This window comes from Artemia sp. Qi Xiang Cuo, chromosome 16, assembly GCF_049724085.1.
Source record: "Artemia sp. Qi Xiang Cuo chromosome 16, ASM4972408v1, whole genome shotgun sequence".
In the NCBI taxonomy this organism is placed as follows: Eukaryota; Metazoa; Arthropoda; class Branchiopoda; order Anostraca; family Artemiidae; genus Artemia; species Artemia sp. Qi Xiang Cuo.
The window spans coordinates 43,445,181-43,465,705 of record NC_142809.1 but is presented as its reverse complement, the minus strand read 5'-3'; the positions used below and the strand labels follow the sequence as shown (position 1 = coordinate 43,465,705).

Here is a 20,525-nt window from a genome sequence, read left to right as displayed (position 1 = left end):
ATTTCTTTGAATGGATTTCTTTTAGTTTTGTCTCCTCAAGATTTGTGAAAATTTGTGATTTTGTTTACTTTAAGGTTTTTTGTATATAGGTTTTGTACCCAGGATAAAAAAAAATGGTGGATTCAATCTTGCCGGGATTCAATTGAAATGGTAGGAATTAAAATATTCGAAAAGTGTATTGAATGGCGAATTCAATGATTAGCCAGTGAATCAATTAACTCATCTGAAAATTAAAACCATTCTGCTGTCATTGTCATTGTGATTGTGAACACAATTACATTGTGATTGCTCATTGCTCAATCGCAATGACATTGCTGTCATTGTGAAAAAAATGACCACCATTTGAGAAAAATGCGGTAAAATTTTAGATGATGTGTTTTTGGCAATTTTTGGAAGTTGTTCATATACTCGTTCCATATTCATTGGCAACTTCATTATCTGTCACATTATCTGTCAATGATACTCCAAATGATTGAAGTGATTTGGATATCCAATTTACAAATTCCATGTTTTATTTTCCTTGTACGGTATACTCATTACATTTTTCCTGATCGTTTCCAGTTTTTCATGTCCTTAATTTTTTTCTCTTTCATAACCCTGCTTATAGATAAAAATATAATTAAGCTAAACAAATAAGCGTCCATATCGTTGCATGTCGAGGATGTTAAAAATTGCAAAAAGTTTTCCCGCCAAAAAGGAGACGTTTTCGCAATTCTTGCAGTCACTAGCGCCATCTATTCACGGTCATGACTATGTCAAAAAGGCTCTTCTCTGTTTACTACTAGGCGGCACGGAAAAGCTTCTGCCCAATGGAACCAGGCTTCGAGGGTAAAATTTTCTTCTTGTCATTTGCACTATCCTTTTATTTTTCTTCTGATATTCTTTTTATTGTTATTGTTGATTATTTTAATGAATATGTTTATCTCAAATCAAGTCTTAGACCTTTTAGCACACTAATCAAATTGTTCGATAAGATCCTGCCCTAGATTTTTCTTAAGGAAATTTTTCTCCCTCTTTCTCCCCCCCCCCCTCCAAAAAAAAGAAAAATTGCATGATATGTTTCATATGCATATCGATAATTCTTTGCAAGAACAATAATCCCAAGTCAGATGCTTTATGCTTAAAGATATTTGTCAAATGTGTATTTCGGTTTGTATTTTAGTATTGCAATCGTTTGGTAGAAAAATGCCCGAAGCGTCTTTTGATATTTGCTTTAATGTCTGTGTGAAGAATGTTTTTAAGTACTTTGTTAGTGAGGTTTTAAACTATCTGATTAAAAAAAAAATATGTATTTAGCGCTCATTGAGCAATTTTGTTTTTGTATTATAAGCAAACCAATGCCTTCTTTTTTTAGAATATCCTAACACACGAAGTCGATAACGCAAATCAGGTGCTTTGACACTAAAATGTCAAAAGATGATTTTACTGTATTCAGCTTCTTATTGCTTTTATGTTAACCACAGTCGTATTTTGCATTATTTGGTCGCAGTTTATGTAAAACAAAGAAATCGACAACCGAAAATGACAAACGGCTCTACTGGCCTTAAACCCGTTTGTCTTTTGGTTAAACTCGTTTGGTCTTAAACCCGTTTGTCTTTTGTTTAAACCCGGTTGGCCTTAAACCCGTATGGCCTTATACCCGTTTGTCTTTTGTTTAAACCCGTTTGGCCTTAAACCCGTTTCAGGTTTATTTCAGTGTTTTGTAATGGATGGCCAGTTTGGCTTTAGATCATTTAACAGTTTAATATAATGCTCATCCTTTTCTCACTGGAGGGGGGGGGATTGAATTTTTGGATTTTTCCTATTACAAGTATTTAGTTTTTTAGAGAGGGGTTGATTTTAGGGAAGATTCCCTCCTTCCCCTAGGTGCAGGTATAATGGTAGACATAGGTGGACGCAGGTTCAAACTTTGTGGGGGGGGGGGTACAGGTTTCCGTTTGGGAAAGGGGACTAAAACTTCGGTCTTCTTGTGTGTCCCTTGGACCATTTAGGGAGGTACAACCCCCCCCCCCCCCCACACACACACACACATACACATGCAGCATTGATGGTAGCCGTTTCTGTTCCATGTTTGTTTTTCGAAACATCTCACAATCACCATTATTTCCTATTTATGAATTGTTGTCGGTAATTGATGATTTAGAAAAAGTCCTTGGAATTTGGCGGTATATTTTATGTTTAACCCCTAGTATAGTTAAATGCTGGTGTTAAAAATGTGTCATATATTTTTTTTTTTTCGTAGAGATATCAATATTCTTCTGATCGGAGATCCCAGTGTTGCTAAGTCGCAGATGTTAAGATATGTGCTAAATACAGCACCAAGAGCAATAACAACAACTGGAAGAGGATCTTCAGGTGTCGGTCTTACAGCTGCAGTTACCACGGATAACGAAACGGGAGAAAGAAGGTATTGTTTTTATATCCTTTCTGATATGATTTATTTTAATTTTTCATTTTAGTCTCGTTTTTTCTCTCGCCTTTCGCATGGTTAATTCGGCTCGCTTTTTATTAAAACTTGTTACCATGCCAAGCACATCTGTTGCCAATTATGTCTAACGGGAAAGTTTTGAAATGACTTTTCAACATATCTATTGGGCTGTATTCAAAGCCTTCCGGAACTCCCTTTGACAACATTGCGGCAGATAAGAGTGACATTCGGAAGTATGACATGACACTGAGCGATGGGTTCTTATTCTTTACCGAAGCAAATTTTCCGCCAAATGTTTTTAGCTGTTACTCGGTATAAAGTTCCTCAGTTTTTCAGTTTTAATTTCAGTTTTCACTTTTCAGTTACTTTTCAGTTTTTACTTTTCAGTTTTAATTTTCTTTTCAAAGGCTTTATGATCGTCTGATAATACCAGTCTAAAGCCTAATTTTAAACACATTTGTTTTAAAACTAAAAGAAAGATTAGATTGGAAAAAAGCAAAAGAGTAAACATTAGACGTGCTAACAAAAGAGTAAATAAAGAATACTGTATTTTACAACTTCATAAACAGACAGCAAACCTAACATCAAACGGTAATATATGCAAAAATAAATATCAATACAACAGGAGAGAGGAGGGTCCAATCAAGAAAAGCAAAGAAAAATAAGTTTAAAAATCAATTATTAGACAATAAGGTTAAAAGTTAAATGATGAAAATCAAGAGCTGGCGGGGTATAGTCAAATTAAAAAGAGGACGATGGAAAAATAATTAACAACTTTTATCTGACACCAGCAGTCAGATCAGAATTTTCTTAATAATCCACTTAGAAGTGGCTACACACCACTGAAAAGTGGCTACACGCCACTGAAAAGAGGCTCCACAAAAATGGCTACTGAAAATATATTAATGAAACTGCATTATCGATCACTATAAAATATTTTATTTTCTTGAAAAAAAACTAAGAAAAATGAAAAAATAACCCATAATTCAATTAAGTATCTGTAAAATTTGTTTGTTGTTACCTCTTTTGCTGTGATTATTTTATTCTTCTGTGCTGTAAGTACACTTTCAAACTGCGCTAAATAAAACGGGAAAATGTGTTTCTGCGAAAACCTTATGTATTAGATTTTCTATCTCTATGAAAAATAAAGCTTCTTTTTTTATATCTTTGTGCTTTGACTAGCGCTTACTTTGGACAATCCACTTATAAACTGTTTGGCTAGCAATATTAGCTGCTTTTGATTTAATTATTGATTTCTGCAGGTTTGGTGAAGCGCATTTTCTAAAATCATGTAATTGTTTGTTATTAGTGTACAACGAACGGAAAAAAGAGAAAAAAGTGAATAGAAAACAAGTAACAAATTGAATGGTCATAAACACGCTCGCCAATGTCATTAACAATTATTATAAAAGAAAGAATGCAATTTCTATTGAATCTTTTTGTTTGGAAAAGAATGGGGGTCAATATCGTTATCTGTTTAGAATTGTCTCTGGTTGGTCTTTGTCCAATGGGGCCGTGTGGATAGGGGAACATGGAACAGGGTTTTTATTGTAGTTGTTCCAAAGTGTAGTTTTTCCTTTGTAGTGTAGGTAATCCTTCTAATGTCCAGAAATCTAAAAAATTATGATTTTGAAAAGCTGCCAAGCCTCTACTGATGGTAACTCTGATTTCAGGCAGCAGCATACAAACGTATTTTAAGTTCCTGTAATATTATCCAGTGTTTATAGCACTGTTGCACTTTGCCAAAGTGCCCATGTTCCTGTATGTTTTAAAGCGTGCTGCGCATGGTTGCCACCACGGTCAGTTCTTAAAAGGCTTCAACTTCAAAGGCTTTTTAGCCTTAAAAGGCTAGTTTCCCTTTTAATTTATATGCATTTATGTCTCGCTCTTTTTTTGTGTATATTCGCTTATCCCCCCCTCCCCTATTCCTTTTTTTATGTCCGTTCTAATTCTTTTTCTGATTCGTATTTGTGTAAGTTTAGTTTGACCAGTTTTTATCTTTTTAACTTTTTAATTGACTTTTTATAGTTATAATTATTGAGTGTTAAATGATTGTTCATTATGATTTTTCGTTGTTGTTTTTTGCATTTTTGCCAGTTTTAGTGCAACCAATTATTGTCGACTCCGAAGTCCGAATTCGGCCCTTTGTGGGCTTGTGATAGTGATCTTTTTGAAATAAATATCTTATCTTATGTTATCTTGCTTAAAATTTGCGTGCTACACAGCGATTTTTGGTGCTATAGTCAAAAGTTTCGAGTTGTAGCGGGCTCTTCCATTTTTAAACTATTTAACCCAACTAGAAATAAAGCCCTATAATAAATCAAACTTAAAACGGAAAGAAATTAAAATAAATGATCAAGTCAAGCTTAAAACGGACAGAAATTAAAATGAATCTATCAAACAGTTCGTGGTAATTAACTGTAAGTAAGGAGCGACCCGGCTCAAGAGTAACCGAAACCCTAAAAAACGGAATTTTGATACCAATAGATATATCAAAAGAATAAGATTTTTATGCTGATTCCAAATATTTAAGTTTCATTAAGTTTAGACTTACCGATCAATGGTTACGAGTCTGAAAAAAATTTGCCTTATTTTCGAAAAAAGGGAAACATCCCCTAAAAATCATAGAATCTCAAGGAAAATCATACCATCAAATTCAGCGTGTTAGAGAGCCCTTCTGTAGAGGTTTCAAGCTCGTATCTGCAAAAATGTGGAATTTTGTATTTCTTCCCATGAGAAAGACTCATTCGAACTGAAATTAAAAGTACTAGTGCTCTTTTTAAGTAACCAACAAAATTGGAGGGCAACTAGGCCCCCTCCCACGGCCCTTTTTATCTCAAAATCGTCGGGTCAAAATTTTGAGATGGCCATTTTGTTCAGCATAGTTGAAAGGCCGAATGAATATACCTTTGGAGATTTTATGACCCCCCACCGCCCCTGGGGAAAGGTCTTTAAGTTACAAAATTTGTCCATTGTTTATGTGTAATATTTGCTATTGGGAAGTATGCATATATTTTTTGGGTGAGGAGGGGGGGATTTTCTACTAGGTGGAATTTTCCATGGGGACTATTTGTCGTGGGGAGGGAATTTTTCAAGGGAGATTTTACAGTGGTGAAATTTGTCCGACTTCCTATACGAGATTCTTCTTATGTCTAGCTTTCTCTTTGTCGATTCAATTTTACGCGTGGAGATGTTAAGGGTAAGTGCCCTGGATAATTTTCACCAGGATTGAATTGTGTAGAGCAGTGGTTCTCAAACATATTTAGACACTGTACCCCTTTTTACCCACAAAACATTTTAGGTACCCCTTCTCAGTCTCCGATAGACTTACAAAGCAAACTATTGCTAAAATATAAATAAAATTACCAGTCATAGAGTTAAAGGGTTGTTTCATTATTTTTTTTTTTTTTGGGTGGCCTTGTACCCCCTAAAAGTGTTTGCATACCCCCAAGGGGTACGCGTACCACAATTTGAGAACCACTGGTCTAGAGGATAAATCGGTCAGGAGGAAGGATTTTTCCGTGAAGGAGTACCCAGATTTCCTAGCATTAATTAAAAAAAATGGTCATAAATTAGATTAAAAACCAAATAGTTTTTTCAACTGAAAGTAAGGAGCAACATTAAAACTTAAAACGAACAGAAATTATTTCGTATATGAGGGAGGGTTACTCCTCCACCACACTTCGCTCTTTACGCTAAAGTTTGAATTCTGTCCCAATTCCTTAAGAATGACTCGTGAAATACTATGTTCTTTTAATTAGAACAATAAGAAGTTTTTTTTAAAAGTCCTAAGAAACTTCAGCGTAAAGAGTGAGGTGTCGAGGAGGAGCAACCCCCTTCATATACGTAATAATTTCTGTTTGTCTTAAGTTCTAATGTTGCTCCTTACTTTCATTGAAAACTTCTTTTTTTTTTATTCAAACTTAAAACGAACAGAAATCAAACAGTTCGTGGTAACGAACTGTAAGTAAAGAGCGACTCGGCTCAATAGTAACCGAAGCTCTAAATAACGGAATTTTGATACCAATAAATGCATCAAAAGAATCAACTTTTTATACTGATTTCGGATATGTAGGTCTTGTCAAGTTAAGCCTTACCCAGAAAAAATTACACACATCAGAATATGTGCACGGTATTCAAAAAAAGGGGGAAACACCCTCTAAACGCTAAAGATTCTTATTAAAAATCGCACCATCAGATTCAGCGTATCAGAGAACTGCACTGTAGAGATTTCAAGCTCCTATCTGCAAAAATGCGGAATTTTGTATTTTTTGCCAAAAGAAAGATCACGGATGCGTGTTTATTTGTCTTTTCCAGGGGAGATCGTATCGACCCAGTGGTCCTAGAATATCGCGGGAGGGCTCATTCGAACGGAAATTAGAAGTTTTAGTGCCCTTTTTAAGTGACCCAAAAAAATGGAGGGCAACTAGGCCCCCTCCCACGCTCATTTTTTCCCAAAGTCACCCGATCAAAATTTTTAGATAGCCATTTTGTTCAGCATGTTCGAAAATATAATAAATATATCTTTTAGGATGACTTAATCCCTCAAAGTCCCCGGGGGGAGGGCTGAAAGTTATGAACTTTACCCAATGTTTACATATACCATTGGTTATTGGGAAGTATACAGATGTTTTCAGGTTTTTTTTTCTGGTAGTGGGGGGTGGGAGGATCTTTCCATGGAGGAAGTTTTCATGGGGGAAGGGACGTTGCTTTGAAGGGGTACCGGATTTCCCAGCATTATTTAAAAAAACGATCAGAAATTAAAGAGAAAAAAAAAAAAGTTTTTCAACTCAAAGTAAGGAGCAACATCAAAACTTAAAACGAACAGAAATTATTACATATATAAATAGCGATGAAGACCACTCTGCCTTTCCATCATAAACAATAAGTAGAAACAACAGGGAAATTTTTATACAAGACAGTGGACGCAACTTTTAAATGAATATTTTGACCCTATATCTAAGGGCCGTCCTCAGCAAAACAAACGAAGAAAAAACCAATATAAAAGAAACTTATATTAAAATTCGATCATTAAAACTGAAAAAAGCTTTTTAAAATTTTCAAAACAGCCCTAATATCATTACTTCAAGGTAGTTCATCCAGGACTGGTACACCAAGCGAAGTGGAAAAAGAACAATTCATTCAAATGGAATAAAAAATACTTACAGACAAGCTCTTAAAGCTACTCTTGCCTTCTTGGCAGCCAGCCTAGAAGGTCTATCCGTAACAGGTTGAGTGGAATTATTTACTGGTTTTCAATATAATTAGTTAAATCATTTCTAATTAAATTTGTATATAGGGCATTAAGCGAATATTCCTCCAAATCTCTATTTAAAGAAATATTAGTGTTTGTTTTGATTTTAATATCAATTGCCTCTCGAACAACCTGTTTTATGCCTAAATCATTGCTAATAAGGCAAGTTTTTTCAAAAAGCATTTTATGGCTAGGATTATCATAGATATGACTGCTTAAAGCAGAATCAAAAGAAATATTTGTACTATAGAATTTAAAGCTTTAGTTATGTTGTCTTTGTGTTGTTGTTGGCGTTTTTCTAAATTTTATGGATTCTACCAATATAAAAATGGTCACAGTCACATGGTATTTGATAAACCCCTAAGAGGGGTTTATCAAATACCATGTGACTGTGGCCATTTGCTAGCGAAGCTGTGTGTTAAGATCTTGACAAGAAATTATCAAAGAAGACTTTGTGATGGGCTGCTTTTCAACAACAGATAATAGACTTGTGACCACCTGTAAACCTAGGGCATTGCTGGCTGTTAGTCACTCATCCCACAGTGCAGGTTCATTTTGTATGCATGTCCATTAGACAAAGCTGGCATCTACTCTTTGTATTCAAATCAGTTCGGTTTTGCTTTAATGAACATTTCGGTTTTGCTTAGACGACAACCAAAGAAAGGTATCATTTGTTCGTCCACAGAAAGTTTTTTGACAGATTATATTTCTGAAGTTTAGTGTTCATGGCATCTACAAATGGCCTCACTTCAGCCATTTTGTGGCTGTCCTAGAGCTCATTATTATTTGCAAAGTATAGTTACTGGGTCGTCTGACCAGGATCAGTACATTCTTTCACTGGGGCATATCTTGTCGTTTCCCATATTATCATACCCCAAATAATTTCGTCCTAAAACTGACCGAAAACGTCGAATTTGGGTTTGCTTATTATGTGACTGACCTTGTATCCCTGTCTTGGTAGTGATTCTTATGGAAGATCTCCAGACTATTTTATCTTTTTTCATTTTGGTGCATTCTTTGGCTTGGCAAAGGTACCCTAGCAAAAAAGGGCTTAGAACTGATTTCTTGCGTTGGTTTTGGCCCCGCCCTAGACTTACTCTTGCCCTTGCTCCCACCTTCTCTATTTTTAATTACAGAGATGACATGGCAAAAATTTCCTACTATACCTTGAATAAGGAACTAAAAAAAAAAAAAAAATTAAAAAGCGTTTTCATGGGTTTAAAATTAAAATAGTCTAAAAATCAAAACGAGGTCAAACATTTTGAAAAAAAGGAAAAAAACAGTAATAATAAACATGGGCTATTTTATGGTTGGTTTTTCTTTTATTTTAATCAAAGAAAATCAATTTAATCAAGACTAGAGTCTTGAGTATCAAGGCTACAGTCTTGAGTATCAAGACTCTATCAGAAAAGACTCTAATCAAGACAAGTGAAAGGGATTTCACTTGTTGTTCATAAGTCTTACCTGTGCCCTTATTGCGAGGGAAACAGCCACATGTAGGAATTAAGCAAGCATGTCCGAAACAATGAGATAAGTTTTACTAACAACTTAATGTAAAAATCATTAAGCTTAATGAAATCAAAAATCACCGTAGTAGAACCCTATCAGGAGGTCCCATTGCTCACCCCTGCTGCCATCTACAATTTAGTTTAATGCTGACGGGACATAATTTATTCAAGGATTATCGATCGAGTCTAATGTGGGTCAAGGTCAATCGATCTGTTGTTGTTGTTTGGCCACGTGTAATGGCATGAGGGGTGATTTACATAATCGATGGGGGAATTATTGATTCACGTCTGGGTGGAATTATGAAACAATATGGTCATAGATTCCCTAGGGAGAAAGACTACGTAATCGCTCAATGACCTCTTTTTCCAAGATCGATTTATTTGATGTTTTTCTCGGATGTCAACATCAAATTATGGATGTTTTATGGTTTTTGTCAGTAAGAATTTGAAAAACAGGGACTTTGTCGCATTTATGGATGTCAACAGCAATTCATGTCTGTTTTATGGTTTTCTCACTGAGAATGAAAAAACAGGGATTTGCTCACTTGGATTTACATAATCGCTAGGGGAAATTATTGATTCACGAAGGGGGGAATTAAGAAACAAACATGGCTTCATTGTTGTTTGGTTAGCTTAACCTGAGAAATTGATTTACATAATCGCTATGGAAATTATTGATTCACGAAGGGGGGAATTAAGAAACAAACATGGCTTCATTAATCTTTAGGCCTGAGGAATTTACATAATCGGCGGGGAAATTGTTGATTCACGAAGAGGGAATTAAGAAACATTAAGGCTTCTTTAATCTTAGGTCTGAGGGATAAACGTTCTTTAGGTCAGAGAGAAAAATTAATATTCTATTTTTAAATAGGGCTTCATTGATCTTTAGTGTCAGGAATCATAAATGACATCACTTGTTATCTTGGAATTATGTGGGAGTCTAAAGAGATAGAAATTCTATTTTTAAATACGGCTTCACGGAGCTTTAAGTCGGAGAGGTAAATTGATATTCTAACGAAAACATAATAGTTTAACTAGGAACATTTATGAGATGAAGAGATTAACGTAGTAAAGGGTTTCCTAGAAATTTTAAATTTGAAAGCATAGAGATGCCAAAAAACAAAAGGAACACACAGAAATTACTTTTTGGGGATTATTTGGGCGAAACGGTTTTAGATAGGTTACGGAATTATTTCAGCGAAACCGTTAGAGACGTTTTAAAAGATGATTTTAAAAAGGGATTTAGAAGAGGTTTTGAGTGTGCTTGTTATAGTAAACAAGTTCTATTTGAACAGTGTCGTGAGGTCCTCTACCCAACCCCAAAGGCCCCCGATCGCCCTACCCCGATCCAAAGGGTTCCAATTCCCATACCCCACTCCAGAAGGACCCCCCTCGTCCCCCAAGGTTCCCAGGGCTCCCCCTGGCCCCCCCGCCCCGCCACGGCCCCCCCTCGGCCCCCCAAAGGCCCATCGAGCTCCCAAAAGACCACCCGGGTCCCACAGGCCTTCACCCGGTCTCCAAAAGTCCCCCAGGCTCTCAACCGGCCCCCAGGCCCCCCAAAGGCCCTCCACCGGCACCCAAAGGTCCCCCAGGCTCCCAAAGGGCCCCCCACCCTCCCTCTCCCTCTCCTCCCCACTCCTCACCGTCACCTCCCCCTCCCCCCAACCCCCCAACCCCCAACCCCCTCCCCTCCCCTCCTCCCCCTCTCCTCCCCTCCTCCTCCCCTCCCCCTCCCCTCCCCTCCCCCTCCCCATCCTCCCCCCCCCATTTTTTTAATATTTTTTGTGCATTGAGACACAGAAGGGACACCCTCCCCCAAGGGTCCCCCCAACACCCGCCCCGGGCCCCCCCAAGCGGCCCCTCTCCATTTTTTTTAATACTTTGTTATGGCTTTATTTTATCTTCTGAACAAGTTACCTTCATAATGGCATTCCTAAACCCATTTTCCAACCACGAAGAGTCCCCACCCCAATTTGTAAATACTTTCTTGAATTTTCTAACATGGTATTTTTTAACTTTTTACGTTCCGACCTTTCTCAAAGAGTCAAATTTAAAGTTCTATTCCAAATATTTTCCCCGGAACAAGAAAATTCCCAAGAAATAAGAAATTTAAATTTCACTTCTAAATTTTTCAGTATAATATATTAAAATTTATACTGTGATAGTGATTATTTTATATTAAGATAAAAAATTTCACTTTAATTCTAAATTTTCTTAAATTCAGTTATGACCATTCTCAAAGAGATGAAAAAATTTAAAGTTCTATTCCATATATTTCCCCGGAAGAAGAAAAGTTAAACTTCAATTCTGAATTTCCCCAATGAAAATGAAACAAGTTACTAATCAATTCTATTTTCCTAAAATAAAAGAAAATTTTAAACTTCAATTCAGATTTTTCTCAGAGATTAAAAAAATTCAGATACTTTTAAAAATTTTTTTTATAAGATATAAAAGTTCAAGTTATAATCTGAATTTTAGAAAAGAACATAATTCAATTCTAATTTCTCCAGAGGAAATAAAAAGCTTCCACTACAGTTTTAAGTTTACCAAGACATGAAAAATTTAAAGTTCAGTACTAAATTTTTCCTTACAAGATAGTAATAGTTATACTTTGATTGTGATTATTTTCTATGAAGATAAAAAGTTTCACTTTAATTCTAAATTTTCTTAAATTCAGTTCCGACCTTTCTCAAAGAGATGAAAAAATTTAAAGTTCTGTTCAATATATTTTGTCGGAAGAAGAAAAGTTCAACTTCGATTCTGAATTTTCTCATTGAAAATGAAATAAGTTATTGATCAATTCTATTTCTCCAAAATAATATAAAAATTTTCCACTGCAGTTCATATGTTTCTCAAAGAGATGAAAAATATAAAATACTATTCCAAATTTTTCATAAAACATTGAAGATTTCATGTTCACTTATTAATTTTAACTTAAAACACACTACAATTCCAGTTTCTACAGAAAAGATAAAAAGCTATCACGTCAGTTTTAAGTTCACAACTACATAAAAATTTAAAGTTCTGTTCTAAATTTTTCTGTAAAAAATAGGAAAAGTTATAGTATGATAGTGATTATTTTCCATGAGGATAAATAGTTTCACTTTAATTCTAAATTTTAGTAAATTCAGTTTCTACTTTTCACATAGAGAAGAAAAAAATTTAAAGTTCTTTTCAAAATTTTTCATAGAATATTGGAAATTTTATACTTTGATCGTGAATATTAAAGTTCTCTTCAGAATTTTATCAAAGAACACAATGCAATTCTAATTTCTCCAGATAAAATAAAAAGCTACCACTTCAGTTTTAAGTTCGCCATGACATAAAAAATTTAAAGTTCAGTTCGAAATTTCTATATAGAAAATAGGAAAAGTTATACTATGACTGTGATTATTTTATATGAATATTAAAAAGTTTCACTTCAATTTTAAATTTTCTCAAAGAAGTGAAGAAAAGTTCAACTTCGATTCTGAATTTTCTCAATGAAATTGAAACAAGTTATTTATCATTTCTATTTTCCCAAAATAATATAGAAATTTTTCACTTCAGTTCAGATTTTTCTCAAACAGATGAAAAAATTTAAAAGACTGTTATATAATTGTCTATTGTTAGGTAAAATGCATTGTAATAATATGTGTTTTACCTGATAACATTTTAATATTATAATATATAAGGAAGAATTAAACAGTATACCCATCACAGTTGTTTCCACAACGACACTAAGATTTTTAGATCGATTCAAAATTTTTTCATATAAGATAGGAAAAGTTATACTATGATTGTGATTATTTTCCATGAAGATAAAAAGTTTCACTATAATTCTAAATTTTATTAAATTCAATTCTGACCTTCCTCAAAGAGATGAAAAAAATTAAAGTTCTCTTCCAAATATTTCCTCGGAAGAAGAAAAGTTCAACTTCGATTCTGAATTTTCTAAATGAAAATGAAAAAGTTAATGATCAAATCTTTTTTCCCAAAAATAATATAAAAATTTCCACTTCAGTTCAGACTTTTTTCTCAAAGAGATGAAGAAATTTAAAGTTCTGTTCCAAATTTTTCATAGAAGGTAGGAGTTATACTTTGTTATACAGTTATACAAAGTTATACTTTGATCGTGAATATTCGAGTTCTATTCTGAATTTTAACAAAGAACACAATTCAATTCTAAATTCACCAATAAAAAAATTTAAAGTTCAATTCTAAATTTTTCGGTGGAAGATAGAAAAAGTAATACCATACGTGTGAATATTTCCCCGGAAGATAAAAAGTTATAGTTCTATTTAAAATTTTCTAAATGAAGTGAAGAAGAATTCAAGTTCTCTTATGAATTTTAACAAAGAACAAAATTCATTTCTAATTTCACCAGAGAAAATAAAAATCTTCCACTTCAGTTATTTATTTCATAAAGACATAAATAAATTTATATTTAAAGTCAAAATTTTTATTTTGAATATATAAGAATAAAGAACATCATTTTTAATATTTTCTTGTAAGATAAAAAGTTCTAGTTCAATTTAAAATTTTATCAACAAAGTGAAGGAAAGTTCAAGTTCTCTTCTGAATTTTCTCAATGAAAAAGAAATTAGACAATAATCATTTCTATTTCTCCAAATAATATAAAAAATTTTCACTTTAGTTCAGATCTGACTCGAAGACATGAAAAATTTAAAATAATTTTGATACATTTGCACTTACGATAAAAAGTAAGATAGGAATATAATATGTGAAAAATTTTAAATACAGTTCACTATTTTTCACAGAAGATAAAAAAGTTCTATTTAGCTCTGGAATTTTATCAAAGAACGAAATTCTATCATATGTTAACAAGAAACAATAAAAATCCAACTCTTAAGTTCCACCTAACACAGGGGCAAAGAAATTTAAAAAATGAAGATATTTATGCAGAGTTTCAACTAGCTATGGCTAAGTTTGCTAAAGACAAGCTATTTTCTTGCGAAAACACACAAAATCAGAAAAAATGTTCAATGTTCCTTTAGTACCTACGCAATTAGGATAAAAATGAAGATATTTATGCAGTTTTTCAACTAACTATGGCTAAGTTTGCTAAAGACAAGCTATTTTCTTGCGAAAACACACAAAATCAGAAAAAATATTGTTAGGTTAGGTTAAGTTAGATTAGGTTAGGTTAGCCTACGTCCGCGCGCTTCGCGGTGTGGTTAGGTGATATTAAGTTAGGTTCGTTTAGGTTAGGTTAGTTGATTCTAGATTAGGTTCGGTTAGTTTAAGTGAGGTGAGGCGAGGTTAGACTACGTACGCGCGCGTACGTAGGCTAACCTAGCCTAACCTAACTTAACCTAACCTAACTTAATCTTAATCGTAGGAAAATAGCTTGTCTTTAGCAAACTTAGCCATAGCTAGTTGAAACTGTGCATAAATATCTTCATTTTTAGCCTAATTGTGTATGTACTAAAGGAACACTGAAAATTTTTTCTGATTTTGTATGTTTTCGCAAGAAAAATAGCATGTCTTTAGCAAACTTAGCCATAGCTAGTTGAAACTCTGCATAAATATCTCCATATTTAGTATAATTGCGTAGGTACTAAAGTAAAATTGATAATTTTTACTGATTTTGTTTTTGTTTTCGCAAGAAAATAGCTTGTCTTTAGAAAACTTAGCCATAACTAGTTTAAACTCTGCATAAATATCATCATTTAATCCCAAGTTAGTTTGTACTAAATTCACACATTACATTATGTCTTATTTTGTGTGTTTTCGCTTTTAATTTTAAGGTCTTTTTATAGAATTGCCTAATCGAGATTAAAATCTTATTACATTTCTTCATTTAAGCCGTATTTCTTATGTTATAAAGGAACATTGAACTTATTTTATTATTTTGAGTGTTTTCGCAAGAAAATATCTTGTCTTTAGCAAACTTAGCCATAGCTAGTTGAAACTGTGCATAAATATCTTCATTTTAGCAGAATTGTGTATGTAATAAAGGAACAATGAAAATTTTTTCTGATTTTGTTTGTTTTCGCAAGAAAATATATTGTCTTTAGAAAACTTATCAATAGTTAGTTGAAACTCTGCATAAATATCTTAAGTTTTATTATAATTTCGTAGGTACTAAAGGAACACTGAACATTTTTTCTGTTTTTTTTTGTGTTTTCGCAAGAAAATGGCTTGTCTTTAGCAAACTTAGCCATAGCTAGTTGAAACTGTTCATAAATATCTTCATTTAAGACCAATTGCGTAGGTACTAAAGGAACATTGAACATTTTTTATGATTTTTTGGGTTTTCACAAGAAAATAGATTGTCTTTATCAAACTTAGCCATAGGTAGTTGAAACTCTGCATAAATATCTTCATTTTTAGTCTAATTGCATAGGTACTAAAGGAACACTGAACATTTTACTTCTGATTTTGTTTGTGTTTTCGCAAGAAAATAGGTTGTGTTTAGCAAACTTAGCCATAGATAGTTTAAACTCTGAATAAATACCTTCATTTAAGCCCAATTGCTTAGGAAGTAAAGGAACAATGAACATTTTTTCTGAGTTTTTGTCTTTTCGCACGAAAATAGATTGTCATTAGCAAACTAAGCAATAGATAGTTGAAACTCTGCCTAAATATCTTCATATTATCCAAAATGAGTAGGTACTATAGTAACATTGAAAATTTTTATTCTGTTTTTTTTTTTTTTATCAAGAAGATAGCTTGTCTTTAGCAAACTTAGACATATCTAATTGAAACTCTGCATAAATATCTTCATTTAATCATAAGAGCTTATCTACTAAATGAACATTTAACAGTTTTTCTTATGTTGTGTGTTTTCTCACGAAAATATCTTGTCTTTAGAAAACTAAGCCATAGCTAGTTGAAACTAAGCATAAATTTATTAATGTTTAGTCTATGTGCGTAGGTACTAAAGGAAAATTTAACATTTTTTCTGAGTTTGTGTGTTTTCGCAAGAAAATAGCTTGTGTTTAGTAAACTTAGCCATAGCTAGTTGAAACTCTTCATAAATATCTTCATTTTTAGTCTCACAAGTATGGTATTAATTTTTCTATCTCCCACCGAAAAATTTATAATTGAACTTTAAATTTCTTTATGTCTTTGTGAAATAAAGAACTGAAGTGGAAGATTTTTGTTTTCTCTGAAAAATTAGAATTGAAGTGAGTTCTTTGGTAAAGTTCAGAAGATAACTTGAACAGTCCTAGACTTCATAGAGGAAAAAGAATTATTACATAGAACTTTTTATCTTTCATTGTTATTAACACTGTAGCTGTATTAATCATTCTATCGCCAATCGAAAAATTTAGAAAATTACATAGATTTGCCTTGTCTTTGCGAATTAAAGTGCTATAGTTGACGATTTTTGTTTTCTCCGGAAACATTAGAATTGAAGTGTGTTCTTGAGCGAAGTGCAGAATAGAACTAGAATAGGTCTTAACTTTACTTAGTAAATTTAAAAGTGAACTAGAACTTTTTTTCTTCCGTGAAAATATTCACAAGTATGGTATTAATTTTTCTATCTTCCAACAGAAAAATTTAGAATAGAGATTTAAATTTCTCTATGTCTTTTGTGAAATAATGAAATGAAGTGGAAGATTTTTGTTTTCTCTGGAGAAATTAGAATTGAAGAGTGTTCTTTGGTACAGTTCAGAAGAGAACTTGAACTTTTATTAACTTCGTTGAGAAAATTTTAAATTGAACTAGAACTTTTTATCTTCCATTAAAATATTAACAAGTTTGGTATTACTTTTTCCATCTCCCACCTAAAAATTTAGAATTAAACTTTAAATTTCTTTGTCTTTGTGAAATAAAGAACTGAAGTGGAAGATTTTTATATTCTCTGGAGACATTAGAATTGAGTTGTGTTCTTTGGTAAAATTCCGAAGAGAACTTGAGCTTTTTTTATCTTCAGTGAAAAATTTGGAACAGTATTTAAATTTTTCATCTCTTCGAACCATATTGAACGTTTTTATCTTCAGTGAAAATTTTGGAATATTACTTGAAATTTTTCATGTCTTCAGTTCAGATCTGAACTAAAGTGAAAATTTTTTATATTATTTCGAAATATAGAAATGATCAATGACTAATTTCTTTTTCATTAAGAAAATACAGAAGAGAACTTGAACTTTCCTTCACTTCATTGAGAAAATTTTCAATTGAACTAGAACTTTTTATCTTCCAAAAGAATATTCACAAGTATGGTAATACTTTTTTTATCTTCCACCTAAAAATTTAGAATTGAACTTTAAATTTCTTTATGTCTTTGTGAAATAGAGAACTGAAGTGGAATATTTTTATTTTCTCTGGTGAAATTATAAATGAATTATGTTCTTTGATAAAATTCAGAAGAGAACTTGAATTCTTCTTCACTTCGTTGAGAAAATTTTAAATTGAACTAGAACTTTTTATCTTCCGGGAAAATATTCACACGTATGGTATTAATTTTTCTATCTTCCACATAACAATTTAGAATTGAACTTTAAATTTTTTATTGGGTAAATTATAATTGAATTGTGTTATTTGGTATAATTCAGATTAGAACTAGAATATTCACTATCAAAGTATAACTTTTCCTATGATTTAATTTTCAATGAGAAAATTCAGAATCGAAGTTGAACTTTTCTTCTTCCAAAAAAATATATTGAACAGAAATTTAAATTTTTACATATCTGTGTGAAAGGTAAGAACTGAAATTAATAAAATGTATAATTATAGTTAAAATTTTTATATTAATATAAAATAATCACAAACATAGTAAAACTTTTCCTATCTTCTAAGGAAAAATTTAGAACTGAACTCTTAACTTTTTATGTCTTGGTAAACTTAAAACTGAAGTGGAACCTTTTTATTTTCCCTGGAGAAATTAGAATTGAAGTGTGTTCTTTGGTAAAATTCACATTAGAACTTGATCTTTTCTATCTTCTAAGAAAAATTTGGAATAATATTTTAAATTTTTTCATCTCTTTGAGAAAAATCTGAATTGAAGTGTTAAATTTTCTATTATTTTGGGGCAATAGACTTGATCAATAACTTATTTAATTTTCATTGAGAAAATTCAGAATCGAAGTTGACCTTTTCTTCTTCCGGGGACATATTTTTAACATAACTTTAAATCTTGTCATATATTTGAGAATGTTCATAACTTAATTTAATAAAATTTATAATTAAATTTATACTTCTTATATTCATAGAAAATATTAATAATCATAGTATAACTTTTCCTATCTTCTACGGAAAAATTTAGAAGTGAACTTTAAATTTTTTATGTCTTGGGACTTTTCATGTTCTGGGAAAATATTTGGAATAGAGCTTTAAATTTGACTCTTTGAGAAAGGTCGGTACGTAAAAAGTTAAAAAATACCATATTAAAAAATTCAAGAAAGTATTTACAAATTGGGGAGGGGACTCTTTGAGGTTGGAAAATGGTTTTAGGAATGACATTATGAATGGAACTTGTTCAGAATATATAATAAAGCCATAAAAAATTATTAAAAAAAATGGCGCGGGGACTCTTTGGGGGGCCCGGGGAGGGTGTTTGGGGGACCCTTGGGGGAGGGTGTCCCTTCTGTGTCTTAATGCACAAAAAATATTAAAGAAATAGGGGGGAGGATTGGGAGGGGGAGGGGAGGGGAGGGGGGTTGGGGGAGGGGGAGGTGACGGTGAGGAGTGGGGAGGAGAGGGAGAGGGAGGGTGGGGGCCCTTTGGGAGCCTGGGGGACCTTTGGGTGCCGGTGGAGGGCCTTTGGGGGTCCTGGGGGCCGGTTGAGAGCCTGGGGGACATTTGGAGACCGGGTGAAGACCTTTGGGACCCCGGTGGTCTTTTGGGAGCTCGATGTGCCTTTGAGGGGCCCGGGGTGGGCCTTTGAGGGTCTGGGGGCCGGTGGGAGCCCTGGGAACCTTGGGGAACCGGGGGGTTCCTTCTGGTTGGGGGTTTGGGGATTGGAACCCTTTGGATCGGGGTAGGGCGATCGGGGCCCTTTGGGGTTGGATAGAGGAACTCACGACACTGTTCAAATAGAACTTGTTTACTATAACGATCACACTCAAAACCTCTTCTAAAACCCTTTTTAAAATCCTCTTTTAAAAGATCTCTAACGGTTTTGCCGAAATAATTCCGTAACCTATCTAAAACCGTTTCGCCCAAATAATCCCCAAAAAGTAATTTCTGTGTGTTCCCTTTGTTTTTCGGCATTTCTGTGCTTTCAAATTTCAAATTTCTAGGAAACCCTTTACTTCTTTATTCTCTTCATCTCATAAATGTTCCTAGCTAAACTATTAGGGTTTCGTTAGAATATCAATTTACCTCTCCGACTTAAAGCTCCGTAAAGCCGTATTTAAAAATAGAATTTATATCTCTTTAGACTCCCGCATAATTCCAAGATAACAAGTGATGTCATTTATGATTCCTGACACTAAAGATCAATGAAGCCCTATTTAAAAATAGAATATTAATTTTTCTCTCTGTCCTAAAGAACGTTTATCCCTCAGACCTAAGATTAAAGAAGCCTTAATGTTTCTTAAGTCCCTATTCGCGAATGAATAGTGTCCCCGCCAATTATTTAAATCCATCAGGTCTAAGGATGAATGAAGACTTGTTTTTTTCATAAGCCTCCCCGGCTTTAACCAATAATTTCCTAAGTCTCTAATTAAATTAACATCTAATGCTTAGACAAAAAAACAACAATGAAGCCATGATTTTTTCTAAAGCCAACCCTATAAGAATAAATAATTTAACCTCGAGATTATGTAAATCCACGTGAGAAAATCCCTGTTTTTTCATTCTCACTGAGAAAACCATATAACAGACATGAATTGCTGTTGACATCCATAAATGTGACAAAGTTCCTGTTTTTCAAATTCTCACTGACAAAAACCATTAAACATCCATAATTTGATGTTGACATCTGAGAAAAACATCAAATAAATCGATCTTGGAAAAAGAGGTCATTGACTGATTACGTAGTCTTTCTCACTAGGGACTCTATGAACATATTGTTTCATAAGTCCACCCAGATGTAAATAAATAAGTCCCCAATCGAGTAATTAAATCATTCCTCCTGTACTTAAACATGGCCAAACAACAACAACAGATCAATTTACCTTGACCAACAGTAGACTCGATGTATAAACTTTGAATGAAATATATCCCGTCGGCATTAAACTAAATTGTAGATGGCAGAAGGGGTGAGCAACGGGACCTCCTGATAGGGTTTTACTCACCGTATCTTAATGATATGGTGACTATTATGTCTGATAGTCATTTTGTGTAAAATTCAGTTTTACATAAATTCAGTTTTAAATTTTGTGTAAAATTCAGTTTTAAGATTTTTGATTTGCTTCTAATATTGCAGCTCTAACAATAA

The 20,525-nt window shown here is 33.3% G+C and overlaps 1 protein-coding gene across 1 annotated transcript in view; it reads left to right on the top strand.

Moving 5' to 3' along the window:
- The first annotated feature begins 594 nt into the window (after positions 1 to 594).
- Mcm3 (minichromosome maintenance 3) overlaps positions 595 to 20,525 on the top strand; it is a 79,180-nt gene continuing 59,249 nt past the window's right edge. The window contains exons 1-2 of the mRNA XM_089101990.1: positions 595 to 828; positions 2,243 to 2,407. Of these exons, the coding sequence (XP_088958116.1) occupies positions 653 to 828; positions 2,243 to 2,407 (341 nt within the window). The 5' untranslated portion in view covers positions 595 to 652. The remainder of the gene's footprint in view (positions 829 to 2,242; positions 2,408 to 20,525) is intronic.